Source organism: Pipistrellus hanaki (assembly GCF_964339955.1).
Source record: "Pipistrellus hanaki genome assembly, chromosome: 10".
NCBI classification, from domain to species: Eukaryota; Metazoa; Chordata; class Mammalia; order Chiroptera; family Vespertilionidae; genus Pipistrellus; species Pipistrellus hanaki.
The window spans coordinates 46073348-46088067 of record NC_140512.1 but is presented as its reverse complement, the minus strand read 5'-3'; the positions used below and the strand labels follow the sequence as shown (position 1 = coordinate 46088067).

The 14720-nt window shown below is 36.7% G+C and overlaps 1 protein-coding gene across 1 annotated transcript in view; it reads left to right on the top strand.

The window, feature by feature from the left end:
* The window catches only part of MGAM (maltase-glucoamylase), a 73037-nt gene extending 59752 nt beyond the window's left edge, over nucleotides 1-13285 (top strand). The window contains exons 41-48 of the mRNA XM_084896952.1: nucleotides 4305-4453; nucleotides 5029-5113; nucleotides 5995-6051; nucleotides 7025-7149; nucleotides 8149-8237; nucleotides 9540-9589; nucleotides 10191-10361; nucleotides 12338-13285. Of these exons, the coding sequence (XP_084753078.1) occupies nucleotides 4305-4453; nucleotides 5029-5113; nucleotides 5995-6051; nucleotides 7025-7149; nucleotides 8149-8237; nucleotides 9540-9589; nucleotides 10191-10361; nucleotides 12338-12415 (804 nt within the window). The 3' untranslated portion in view covers nucleotides 12416-13285. The remainder of the gene's footprint in view (nucleotides 1-4304; nucleotides 4454-5028; nucleotides 5114-5994; nucleotides 6052-7024; nucleotides 7150-8148; nucleotides 8238-9539; nucleotides 9590-10190; nucleotides 10362-12337) is intronic.
* The last annotated feature ends 1435 nt before the right edge of the window (nucleotides 13286-14720 follow it).

The window sequence follows — 14720 nt, the reverse complement described above, 5'->3', positions numbered from 1 at the left end:
CTTCTTTCTTGTGGTTGGATAATATTCCATTGTGTACATGTCACATCTTCTTTATCCACTCATCCATCAATGGTCATTTAGGTTATTTTCATATCTTGGCTATCTTTAATAGCACAGCAATGGGAGTACAGATAGCTCTTCAATTTCAGATAGTTGGATTATGTGGTAGTCTTTTTTTTTTTTTTTTTTAATTTTCTAAGGAACCTCCATGCTATTTTCCATAGTAGCTGTACCAGTTTAAATTCCCACCAACACTGCACCAATGGTTTCCTTTTCTCCACATCCTTACCAACACTGAGTTTCTTTTGTCTTTTTGATAATAACCATTCTAACATGTGGGAGGTAATATTTCATTGTGATTTTGATTTCTGTTTTCCTGATGATTAGTGATGTTGGGCATTTTTTCATGCATCTGTTGGCCACTTGAATGTCTTCTTTGGAAACTAGAAATCAATCATAGAAAAAAACCCTAAAAAATTAACAAATATGTGCAAATTAAAAAACCAATGGGTGAAAAGAGAAATCATAAGATAAATAAAAAATATTTTGAAACAAATGAAAATGGAAAAACAGATACTAAAACTTACGAAATGTAACAAAAGCAGTTCCAGGAGAAAGTTTATAGTAATAAACTTCCACATTCATAAAAAGGAAGTCCTCAAGTAAACAACCTAACTTTATATCTCAAACAAGACGAAAAAGAACAAAGTTAACAGAAGAAAGAAAATAACAAATATCAGAACAGAAATAAATGAAATAGACATTTATTAGAAAAGAACAGTAATAGAAAAGAACAGCAAAACTAAGCTGTTTCTTTGAAAAGAAATAAAATTGACAAACCATTAGCTGGACTTCCTATGAAAAAAGAAAGAAATCTCTAATAAATAAAATTATAAATGAAAAAGGGACACTACAATGGATACCACAGAAATGCCACGGATTATAAGAGACTATAGGCCAACAAGTTGGGCAACCTAGAAAAAATGCACAAATTTCTGGAAACATAAGCATGGGGCAAAAACTATTAAAATACAACCTACCGAGACTAAATCATCAAAAAATAGGGAATCTGAACAGACCAATAATGAGTAAGTAGATTGAATCAGTAATAAAAAAAATCTCCCAACAAAGAAAAGCCAGATGTTTTCCCTGGAGAATTCTATTATATATTTAAAGAAGAATTAATGCCAATCTTTCTCAAACTCTTTCCCAAAATTGAAGAGGACTTAATACTCCTAAACACTTTTTACAAGATCAGAATTACCTTGATACTAAAGCCAGATAAGGGCTCTATGAGAAAACTACAGACCAAAAGAAGACATATGTGAAACTTTAGACAAAAAAAAAAAAAAGAAGAAAAAAGAAAACTACAGACCAATATCCCTGATGAATATAAATCCAGAAATTAGCACACCAATTTTCATGGCACATTGAAAGATTCACACAACATGCTCAAGTGGGGTTTAACCTTTGTGTGTAAAGATGGTTCCACATATACAAATCAATAAATGCTTTTTATCTTCCATTCTACCACATTAGTAGAATGGAAGATAAAAAGCATATGATTATTTCAATAGGTACAGGAAAAAAACACCTGGCATTTGACAAAATACAGTATTGATAAAAACTTTTAAAAAATTGATATAAGAAGAATGTACTTCAATAGAATGAAGTAAGAGAAGCCCACAATTTACATCATACTCAGTAGTGGAAGTTTAAAATCTTTTCTATAAGATCATGAACAAGACAAAGTCCCCACTCTCACTATTCCTATTCAACATCATACTGCAAGTCCTAGCCAGAACAATCAGATGAGAAAAAGGAACAAAAGGCATTTAAATCAGAAAAAAAGAAGTAAATTGTCTGTTTTCAGCTAATATGATCTTATATAGAGAGCATATGAAATATGTTACAAAAAACTATTAAAATTATCAATAAATTCAGTAAAATTGCAGAATACGCAATCAACATACAGAAATTTTATTTATATATGGCAACAATAAAACACATGTAAAGAAAACAATTCCATTCACAACAGCATCAGCAATAAGCAATACTTAGGAATACATTTAACCAATGAGGTGAAAGGTCTGTATACTAAAAACTACAAGTTATTGATTAAAGAAATGGAAAAGATACAAACAAATGGAAAGATCTCATGTATATGGATCAGAATAATTAATATTATTAAAATGTCTGCATACCCCAAACCATCTATAGATTTAGTGCAATCCCTATCAAAATCCCAATGGAATTTTTCACAATAAATATAGAAAAAAATTTTCTCCAATAGGTATAGAAAAAAACTTAAAATACTTGTAAAACCAAAAAGACCCCTAATAGCCAAAGCAATCTGAGAAAGAACAAATTTGGAGGCATCATGCTTTCTGATATCAAATTATATTACAAAACTATAGTAATCAAAATAGTATAGTATTGGCTTAAAAATAGAAACACAGATTACTGAAACCGGTTTGGATCAGTGGATAGAGCATCGGCCTGCGGACTCAAGGGTCCCGGGTTCGATTCCGGTCAAGGGCATGTACTTTGGTTGCGGGCACATCCCCAGTGGGGGGTGTGCAAGAGGCAGCTGATCGATGATTCTCACTCATCGATGTTTCTAGCTCTCTTCCTCTCTGTAAAAATCAATAAAATATATATATAAAAAAAAATAGAAACACAGATCAATACAACAGAAAACTAGAGCCCAGAAATAAAACCTTGCTCTATCTATCTATCTATCTATCTACCCTGTTTCCCCGAAAATAAGACAGTGTCTTATATTAATTTTTTCTCCCAAAGTTGCGCTAGGTCTTATTTTCAGGGGATGTCTTATTTTTGGGAAAACACGGGTATCTATCTATCTATCATCTATCTATCTATCAAGAAATAATATGCATATTTGGCTGGGACTCCATAACAGATCATGACCAGATAGGAGGAGATTGTGCACGCAGGTGAAGCCCAGAGCAGAGATGGAGACAGAGGCAGGGGGCCCTGCCCGAGCCAGCGTGGCAGCTCCAGTGGCCCTGGAGTGGACACAGGCAGCGGGGCCAGGGGACACTGTGAGTCAGATGTGGATCCCGGCCCCTCTGTGGTGCTGGTCCAGCCTCCCATGGCATTGGTCAAGCATGACTCCTTCAATGGCCAGTGCTGCACGAGTCAAGCATGTTTCTCAGTCCCCATGGGGTGCCTCCTCGCATGGTGGGAGGTGGGGCACCTCCTCTCACAATTTCAATTGCGTGCTGGGACTCTAGTCAACTAATATTTTACCAGGGAGCCAAGAATACTCATTAATAAAGGATAGTGTCTTCAATAAATGGTGTTCAGAAATTGGTTTCCTATCTTGCATCTTTCACAAAATTAACTCAGAATGGTTTAATGATTCAGTCATAAAACTTGAAACCATATAACTCCTAAAAGAAAATATTAGAAAATTTTTTCCTTGACATTGGCCTTGGAAATGATTTTGGAAATGGGACTCCAAAAGAACAAACAACAAAAATAAATAAATAGGAAACATAAAATTTAAAAGCTGCTGCACAGCCAAAGAGACAATTTTAAAAAATGAAAAGGCAACCTACAGAACTGAAGAAAATATTTGCAACCTACAGAACTGAAGAAAATATTTGCAAATCATACATCTGATAAGGGTTTAATATTCAAAATATGGAAGGCACTCACACAACTCAACAACAACAACAACAAAATCCAAGTAATCTGGTTAAAAAATGGGTAGGGGAACTGAATAGACATTTTTCTGCCGGGACCGGTTTGGCTCAGTGGATAGAGTGTCGGCCTGCGGACTAAAAGGTCCCGGGTTCGATTCCGGTCAAGGGCATGTACCTTGGTTGTGGGCACATCCCCAGTAGGGGGTGTGCAAGAGGCAGCTGATCGATGATTCTCTCTCATCGATGTTTCTAACTCTCTCCCTCTCTCTTCCTCTCTGTGAAAAATCAATAAAATATATTTTTTTTTAAAAAGATTTTGAATAGACATTTTTCCAAAGGAGACATACAAATGGCCAATAGCTACATGAAAAAATCCTTTGGTTCAATGAGCCATCTTCTCCTGTGTTCTTTAGATTATTCTTTTCGTTTGGGCAGCATTGTAGCAAATATATCCCCAAAAAAAGAATGTCTTATGGGAAAAGGAGAGCTTTAGTGACCCCTAATATTCTGTGCATTTTATCTATAATCATCTTTGATTTAGTTAATTGTGATTTTCATTTGTAATAAATGTTGTGACTTCAAGTTCCCTAGCTCCCCTACGGTGACTCTAAAACTCCTCCTTTCGTCCTTTAGAGGCAAGACCCTGTAGCCTGGAATGATACATTTGTGAATATCTCCAAAAGTGTCCTGGAGACCAGATACACGCTCTTGCCATATCTTTACACCCTGATGCACCAGGCCCACACAGAGGGCAGTACTGTCGTGCGGCCTCTTCTCCATGAGTGAGTGTTTATCTGGAATCCCAATGACTAAGGGATAATTTTATTCTATGTGTTATCAGTTGAAGAAAACAGTTCTTCCAAACTAAATTAAAGTCATGATTATCTTTTGCCATAAGCTTTCTAGGCACATGAATATGTTATCTAGCATGATGTCATTGATACATTGGATCTTTAATAAGATACTATTGAATTTATTTTTTCAAAATGATACAACACAGAATGATTTCTATCTAGATTAAGCATATGTAGACCCACCTATCTTTTATAAAAGCTCAGGTCATATGGCATTCCAGGGGGAGAGTTGAGGAATGAAGGCCATTCTTGCATTTAGGATGTGCCATGGTTAAGAAACATGGAGATATCTGTAGGTGAGAACATGTCTAAGTCTAATCATGACTGAGTTTGAAGAATATAACATGCAGAAAGTGAACATATATCTGATTAAGGTAGAAAAAAATAATGTAAGATAGAGAAGCTGGATTTCTGACTTGGGTTTGAACTTGAGGAGTTTCTTCAAGGCCTTGGCTGGAGCCCTGTTGGCACCCTGATTATGGTACCTTGGTTTACCTTCCCAGGTTTGTGTCAGACCGGGTGACCTGGGACATAGATGAACAGTTCCTGCTGGGCCCAGCCTTCCTGGTCAGCCCCGTCCTGGTGTCTGTAAGTATGGAGGCCTCTGATAAGCAGAGGTCCCAGTTACGAAGCCTAGTGAATGGGAGAAGGAGAAGAGGCCTCATCTGGTGGGGCTCCTAAGTGGTGGCTTCTTATTCTACCTCTGTCTCTTCCTCTCTCTCTGCACTGAAGCCCATCACTGGTCCTTAGGGGTTCTGGTCCTTAGCTCCCTCATCTTTAAAATCATCATACCAGATTCTGATTCATAGGACAAATAGAGAAGGAAGAAACTTTATGATATATTTGAAGATATACTAATTTCTTCATTAACTGAAGTATGGAGTGTGATCAGGTGGGGGCAGTACTGTAAAGATTCATTACAGTCCTCTGTCATCATTAAAGCAAAACTTTTCATAAGGATCATTTCAAACAACATGTATAATCTTACTGTTGAGGGCTAGGCCTTTCCTTCTTTCTATAGGAGGTCTTTAAGTAGCAAAAGCCATTTTCTTACCTTTATTGTTGATGATTAAGCTCTGATCAAAACATCAATTAATTGCACCTTCTTCAAAATTTAGTGCACTAATCAGAATCTCTGAAGTATTGGCATGTAAAACTACAAAGTTTTCTTCTGCCTCAGACCCAACTTATTTGTTTCTTTCAAGAGGGTGTATGTGGGTTAAGTCTACAAGTAGATAATAATAATTCTCCAAAATCCTGGATCCCCAAGGACTTTACAGAAGCCAGAAGTGTGGGGCAGGCAAATCTCCCATTTGAAGTAAGGAGAGAAGGAAGGCTTTCCCATAGTCCTGGCCTCTAGAGAGAGGAAGAGTGTGGGTCAAAAGCCATTACTATTATTTTGACCAACTTGGTTAGTCTGCCTTAATAACTGAGCCTACTGCCCATGACTTGTTTGTGTTTGATTTTAGAATGCAAGAGATGTCAAGGCATATTTCCCTAGAGCCCGCTGGTATGATTACTATACGGTAAGTTTTTCTGACTGTTTATACAGCCCAGGAAAATGGGAGCGTAGTGTGCACAGGCTTCAGAATCTGACAGACCTCCGCTCACATTGTGGCCCTGTAACTCACCGGATGTTAATCTTGCACAGGTCACCTTTAACCTTGTAGCCTCCATTTTCTCACCTCCAAGTCAGGGAGAACACTTCCTTCACAGAATTGTGAAATAACACATAAAGTATCTCGCTTATTCCCTGGACTTCGTGGGTGTTCTTTATGTGTTAGTTTTTATCTTTCCATTTAGCACTACTATTCGCAATGGTGGCAACACTAGTAAACACAGGAAATTATTCTGTAAACTATAGTTTTTTGTTTAATTTCCCCCCACTGGATTGTAAGTTCATAAGTACAACGGCTTTTTCCTCTCTTTTTATTCCACATCTCCTTCTATAATATAGATGCTCAAAGAGGAGTAGTTAAACATAATTCCTCCAAGGAAAAAAAGGTCTCAGGCCATCTGTAAAATGCACACTTGTGCACTGGAGCAATGCAGTTGCATTTGGAAATGCAGGGTGAACACATTCTCTGTTGTAGAATGTTTCTAGGCTTTTCTGAGCCCAGAAACTCATCTGGAAAAAAATGGGGTCTTCTAGAGCCACTTCAAGGCAACATTTTTATTATTAAATGTATGGGGTGACATTGGTTAAAAAAAATTATATATTTCAAGTTTGCAGTCCTATAATTGTATATTGCATTGTGTGCCCACCACCCAAAGTCAAATCTTCTTCCATCACCATATGTTTGACCCCCTTTACCTCTTACTCCCCCCTCACTCCCTTCCCTTTCATAATTACCATACTGCTGGGTGAATGAAAATGTGTAACAGGTATGTGTGGAAGGATCATGAACAGGCAGCAAGTTTGGAAAAGTGTATGTCTGATAAATCCACTGTTCAGAGGTGTGTTGTCTCTGTCATCTCTGACCTTCTTCTGGCCCTCAGGGTGTGGACATTAAAGCAAGGGGAGAGTGGAAGACTTTGCCAGCCCCTCTTGACTACATTAATCTCCATGTCCGTGGGGGCTACATCCTGCCCTGGCAGGAGCCTGCACAGAACACCCACTTAAGGTGAGTGATGGGACCAGTTAGTCCAGATCTTGGTGGAGCCCACTGTAAGCAGTACTCTTGGGCCCAAAAGCAATTGTACTGAACATTTTTGTTAGTTGGTTTGTGTTTTTGTTTCTCTGCTCTTTGAACAATTATCAACAACTATTTTAGATCCAAGTGGGTGAAATGCTAGGTTTAATTAGTGATAATTGAAATGGAAGAAACTATTGTTAAAAAATGGTATAAGCCATAATGCAGCTAATGCCTGAGATTCCTCATACACGGATTAAAAAATTCTAGACCTAAGTCTATACAATAAATAATAGCTAACAGCAAATGAATACTTTCTGTGTACCCAGAACTGAAATAGTATGGAAATTTCTATTCTTTTTCTTAAAAAATAAACACCATAGTATAAGTACTGTTATTATCCTCAGTTTATAGAAAAGCAAAGAGGCTTCATTGAGATCTGGGAAGCAGGCATTAATTAATTCAGAGTCACATATAAGTAGTTGAAGATGGACTACAATCTATATCTGTCTGATATCAAACTAAAATTCTTAGAGCCCTACTAATTTAAGTCCAAAAATTTAGTTAAAAACTGAATGAACTGAAGACAGAACTCACTATATATGTATTTAAAAAGTTAGGTCATAAAAAAGGAAAGATCACATCAGATCCTTCCTCACAATGGGAGAGGGAAGGAATCCAATGAGTTTGTTTGTAACGTCTGGTGGAGCTTATAGACCCTCGAGGAAAACTCACCTTGCTTCATTCATTCATTCATTCATTCATTCATTCATTCATTCCTGGTATGTAGTCATAGAGCAAATGGAGACAAAACTAGAAGTTTTTCAAGGTCACAAGTCTCTTGAAATCTAGCTCTCAGTCTTTATAGCATGGACTTTTTTTTTAAACACTTAAAACTTTGTTTTTTAAACTTACTTTGTTTTTTAAATACTCTTGATTTGAGACTGTGGCTTGGTTTTTAACTAATGCCTCTCTCCCACTTCACTATAGCCGCCAGAAATTCCTAGGCTTCAAAGTTGCCTTGAACGATAACAAGACTGCTGAAGGTTGGCTCTTCTGGGATGATGGGCAAAGCATTGGTGAGTAAGGGTTGCCTCAGATTTTTGTTTCTACCATTGACTGGGCTCCTGGATATATTATAGGACTGCTTGTCATTTTTCATGTTAAAGCAGTTTTGCATTTTTTATATATAGCTGTTACTTTGAAGTAGTACATAGTGTGCTTGATCCTCGTGCTGCATGTAAATGAAGCTTAGCTGGAAATCTCTCACTATTATCCACTGTCCTAATCCACTATGGAAGATAGCTGTATCAGAGCCAAAGTGAAAATTTCTTTGAAGCAATTGAAATATACTTCGGTATGGTTTAATTTCAAAAGCACATTCCCTAATTGCATGATTTATTGTCCCAGTAAGAGTGACAATGCCTCTATGAACTGTGTTATTTATTTGAGGGGGTTTTTCATTAGGAGTTGCAGGAATTGGTGAACTTTTAGAAGGATGGTTCAATTATCTTAGCTATTTCTAGATCAGTGCTGTCTAACCCAACTTTTTGCAGTGAGGGAAATGTTCTGTATCTCTGTTGCCCAAGGTGATCCATTAGGCATAGGTGGCTATTGAGCACTTGAAATGTGACAAGTGTATCTGAGGAATTGAACTTTTAATTTTATTTAATTTTAATTCATTGTAATTTAAAGAGCTACATTTTGTCAGAGGCTACCTTGGAAAGCACAATTCTTGAGGCTAGCCAATGCCCTCTGAGTGAGCAGTAAGCAGATTAGAAAGAGATGATGAGCACATGGGACAAGTGAGAAAGCCACAGGGTAGGAAGTAGGGTGGGAATACCTGTAATAAGACTCTGTAAAGTCCACCTTCACTGGATATGCTGAGCTTCATATTTTCCCTGGACTTGTGGCAAAAATGAGGATAAAAGGTCAAAGAAGGCTTTTCTTTGGGTTTCTTGGTTCTCTGGAGGTTACAGTTAAGAAATTGCCTGATATCTCTTAAGACAAACTGACCAAGACACCATTCTTGGTGAATGTGGTATGTGTCTACATCATGTATGTTCACATATGCGTACTTCTAGCAGAAGGAACTGGGAAGTTCTGAGGTGACCAGGAAAATGTTGGGAGTGGTAAATAACAAGGGAGAGAAGTACACTAAAGGGAAACCGCATCATGAAAAGTGCCTTTGCCAGACTGCCGTGTCTACACACACCCATTTCAAATATCTTGTGCAAATTGAGGGTGGGGGCAGAGTCTGATTAGTCTCCATATATAGGTCTTAAATTACAAAATGGAAGTCAGCAAAGAAAAATAAAGACAAGTAGGCAATGAGACATCTAAGCATGACTCCAGATCATGTTTACCTTGTTTGTTTGCAGACACCTATGAAAAAGGACTCTATTACCTGGCCCACTTTTCTGCCGCTCAGGTGAGTGTGACTGATACTATGAAGGGGCACTAGAGTCCTACTGGCTTAGTAGGATGCTGCAGATCATAAGGGCATAAAGTACCACCTAGAATTCCTTCACTGCCTACCTTGCTAATTTGTTTCCTTTCTCTGTCTGGACTATAGATAGATTCAGTATGCTCCCAGAAGTTTTGCTGTGACTTAGGCCCATTCATGTTTTATCAGTAACTTATTCCAGTTTAGTGAGGCAGAGATGGACAAGCTATTTTGATATTATCTAGCCTTTGTTCCTATATTGTCTTGGAATGTTCTACACATTTTCTGACTTCTCCACAGATAGAAAGTAAGGTTCCTGATAGCTGAGATCCTTTATCTCCTTGGACTTTAGGGCAATTCTGGAGACCCTGCAGGTGCTTTTTAGTCAATGAAAATGTAGATGGTAGTTGGAACAGGTGATAAAGTCCTGAAATCATGGTCTCCATTATAAGGACACAAGGTGGTAACTCTGAAGTTTTCTTAACTTCATGACCTGCATTTGTGCCTAAAAAGAGGTGGGAAAATTTTTGAACAAATTTTGCTTTATTTTTTTTTTTTCTGGTTTCTTTTATCTCTAATTTGACAGAATACAATGACGAGTCATGTAATTCTCAACAAATACATCACGGATACAAACCCTTTGAATCTGGGCTACATTGAGATCTGGGGAGTGGGCAGTTCCTCCATTTCCAGTGTCAGCATCTCTGTGAATGGCACGGATATAACACCCACCTTCACCTACACTGCTACATCAGAGGTTTGTGACCAGTGAAAAATCTGAATGGTATTTCTCAACCCTGAGATGCAATGTGAAATGCCTGCCTCTTTCTTTCTAATGACAGCCTCTCCTGCAAAGCTTCTGTTTTAAGTATGTCAACATGGACAGCATAGTGATGGAGGGGAAATAAGCCTTTATCATTTGGGATTGAGGGTCTGGGTCCTTAACTTTCTTATTTATTTATTTATTTATTTATTTATTTATTTATTTATTTATTGCTTAATCCATTCAACTTTTTCAAGGAATTTATTTATTTATTGTTTTAAAATCTTTATTGTTGAAAATATTACCTATGTCCCCCTTCTCCCTCACCCCCACCATTGATCTCTTCTAGTCTGTCCCTTTCCTCCCCTCACCAGGACTTCACCACTCTATTATCTGTGTCCATGGACTATGCATATATGCATGCAAGCTATTTGGTTGATCACTTCCCACTCACCCACCTTTCCTCTGAGTGGTCCTTGCTTTCTATGCATGTCTGCTTGTCTGCAAAGCTATGTAAAATCCTGTATTTTATTTCTCATTTCTGCCTCAGAGATCTACTTGATAGCTTGAATTACCATATTTTATCAGTTGTAAGATACCATTAGTTACAAGTTACCACATTATTTCATGTGCCATAAAGACAAAAAAAAGGGACAAGAATATAATACTTAAAATTCTATTTTGAACTTACAGTTTTGTAAAACTCTTTTAGACATTGATTTTTATCATTTAAATATGTTAAGTGATAATAACGGGAAGAGTTGGGTAGTGATACCTGGGCATTGATAATTCTGCCATCAAGGTGACTTAGAAGGGGTAGATTCTGAATTTGAAGAAATATTAGAAATGCCTTAACCAATGTATATCACATAATTTTCTATTTGTTATTTAACTATTTAAATCTCAGTATTTTATTTATTATTGAAAAGATAACTGCATGGCACTAATGGAGTAAGGCATTTCCTGGATACTATCCCAGGTGGTGGTGCTATAAAATTTCATAAAACTCTTCTACTATTGTCTATGAGATTTTCTCCCAAGCCACTAACATGTTTATACAAGTGTTTATCTTAGCATTTTTTATCTTATTGTCAGCCAGGAGTTATATTCCTTCCTAAAATGACCCTTAAGTGGTTTGCAATTCATCCATTCAGAATACCAATAATAGCAAAGATGTCCATATTTGCACAGATAATAACAATAGTCATGAGTGCTGCTTGGCTCACAGTGATTCTGAGGCTGTTGATTGCAAGACACATTATGATTTCATGAATGTTAAATATGTGAAAACACTGCCTTGGGATTAATGAAGTGGTTCTAACATCTCTCCTCATGGTAAATAGGATCTTTCCTTGTGTGCTTACTCCTCGCTTTCTCTGAACTATTTTTTTTTCCATAATCCTCTCTGATTACAAAACCTGCAATAAGTTTTCCTTCAGTTTTGTATTTCTTTTTATTTCCTCATATTTGTGGTTTTCTTATCAACCAATTTCCCTAATCTTTACCATGAGCTCATAAAGGACTTTACCTGTTTTTGTTGCTGACCAACTCATGGACTGCACATATGGTGAAACTTTATGGAAAGTATTTGCCTAGAAAAAAGTTGGAATATTGGACTCCCATTGGCAGTCATCCAGGCACTCTGAGGGATGAGCAGAGGAGGAAATAAAAGGGGTTCTCTGAAGGAAATCAACACTCCAAATGAATAGAAATAAGGACATTTTCTCCAATTTGTCTGTGGGATTGTGTCTCTATTGTAGCTGCATATTGCATTATTTTGAAGCTTGTTGTCTTGTCACTATCACTGAATGATCTTTGTCTTATAAAGAATTATGAAAGACACTCGTCATCTGAAAATTTGAGATCATCCGGAAACTATGCAATGAATTGTGAAAGTATCAGTGTGTTATGTAGACCATTGGCTCATCTCTGTCATCTAATGCCCAATACTTTTCCTTGGTTCCCAACAGGTGTTACATATTGATGTGAGAAGCAAAAGCATCAGCCTACATAATTTCACTTCTTTGACATGGAAAAGCACTCTGTGAATTTTAAGAGCAAGATTCTATGAATGACTTTGAAACTACTTATACTTCATGCTTATAAAATTATTGTGTGTTACTAATTGATTCATGCCCACTATGGATAAAATCTTTCATTAATTTTGTTATATGTTTTGACTATGCCTTAACCCTATGGGATAGGCAATAGGGAGGTGTTGAAAATCAATGGGTTGTCTTAATGTCTCTATGTGATTAGTATGGTATCTATTGTTCATCATTCAACATTTACTGAAGATGAACTGGGTCCATGGTGTGTGAAGTGTGTGTGTACATGTGAATCTGTGTGTAACCAGGAAATAGGTCCCACTCTCTTACTAAGTAGACAAGAAAAAGCTTGCCAGGACAGTTTTAGGCCCTGGAGGGAAATTCCAAGAAAGTACCCAGAAAGCCAGAACTCATAAAGGATATCTGTTGGTTGGTTTCAGGCAAAGAGGAACATTATGTTGACAGCAGGATAGAAGGGAAAGAAAAGGCAAACACAGGGAAAGATAAACAGGAAATATGAGTGGAAACAGATTGTGATAAAAGTGATAATGACAAATGAGAAGACAATTTTAAAATATCAAGAAGATTAGTCTCAATGGGAGGAGAAAGGAAGAACCAACTCACTTGAAAGCAAGAAGAAGGGTTAGGGGAAACCCTTAACATATGGAAGAAGGGGTGAAGATGAAATTTAAGCAGGCAAAACTGAAGGAAGGAGTTTGAGTGTAAAATATAACTTATTTTTGCAGTGGTATGCTTTAAATTTTGTAAATTTTCTTCTCTATTCTGTGCCTAATGTATATAACCACAATTTACACACGTGCATATAACTTCCATGCCAGAGCCAAATAAAATAAGCATATTTACAAGAGATTTTGAATTTTGTGATATTTTGATCATGGTGATGTCAATTCAAATTAAGACTATCTTGTTCAGCAAACTTTTGTAAACTGATCTTGTTCTCTTTGGCCGCAGAGACCCTACAGTCCAATCCACCAACAGAATGGTTAGCTTTTGAAGGATCCACCCTTTTCCTTACACCCGTGGCATGTCTTTTTTAAGATTTAGGCTATGGCCCTAACCAGTTTGGTTCAATGGATAGATCATCAGCCTCCAGACTGAAGGGTCCCAGGTTCAATTTCGGTCAAGGACATGTATCTTGGTTGTGGGCACATCCCCAGTAGGGAGTGTGCAGGAGGCAGCTGAATCTGTGTTTCTCTCTCATCAATGTTTCTAACTTTCTATCCCTTTCCCTCTCTCTTCCTTTCTGTAAAAAAATAAATAAAAATAAATAAATAAAATATATTTAAAAAAATATTTAGGCTGTGTGTGTGTATGTGTGTGTGTGTTGGGGGGCATTCTTGTCTTTTTTTGGTATCAGGATAATGCTGGCTTTGTGAAATGAGTTTGGAATCATTTTGTATTCTTTTAATTTTTGGAAGAGTTTGAGAAGCATTGATATTAATTTTTCTTTAAATGTTTGATATATTTCATCAGTGAAGCATTGATTCTGGGCTTTTGTTTGTTGCGGGGTTTCTGATTACTGATTTAATCTCCTTATAGTAACTAGTTTGTTCAGATTTTCAAGTTTATTTAGTTTTGTTAAGTTATATGTTTTAAGGAATATATCCATTTTTTCTAAATTTGTTAGTGTTTAATTAATTGTTCATAGTAATCTCTTCTAATTCTTTGTATTTCTAAGATATCAGTTGTAACATCTCTTCTTTCATTTCTGATTTTATTTATTTGAGTCCTACCTCCTTTTTCCTTTGGCAAATCTAACTAAAGGTTGTTGATTTTATTTCTCTTAAAAAAACAAACAAACAAAAAAACAGATCTTAGTTTCATCTATCTTTTCTATTGTCTTTTTAGTCTCTGTTTTATTTACCTATGTTTGAATCTTTGTTACTTCCTTCCTTTTACTCACTTTGTTTTTTGTTTTTGTTTTTTTTTTTTTCTTTCTAGTTTCTTAAGGTGTAAAGTTAGGCTGTTTCTTTTCTTGTCTCTTACCTCCGAAATATTTCTGTTACATTTTCATTGGTCAACACAAGCATCTGACTCAATATCTTCTAGTTGCCACTTAGCAAGAAGGGATGGCAAAGTTAGCTATTTTCTGTTCTTTAAAAAGCAGGTTATAGCTGGGATTGTCAGTGAGCATTGTAATGTGAACATTGTCACAAATGAGCATGGAATGTAGGGAATTAAGAGTAAAGTATCACACAAAGAGAAGAAAGATTTTATGTACTAGAGAAAAACACAATGGCGGCATAAGTAAACAATCTGTCGCCTCGCACAACAATTTCAAAAC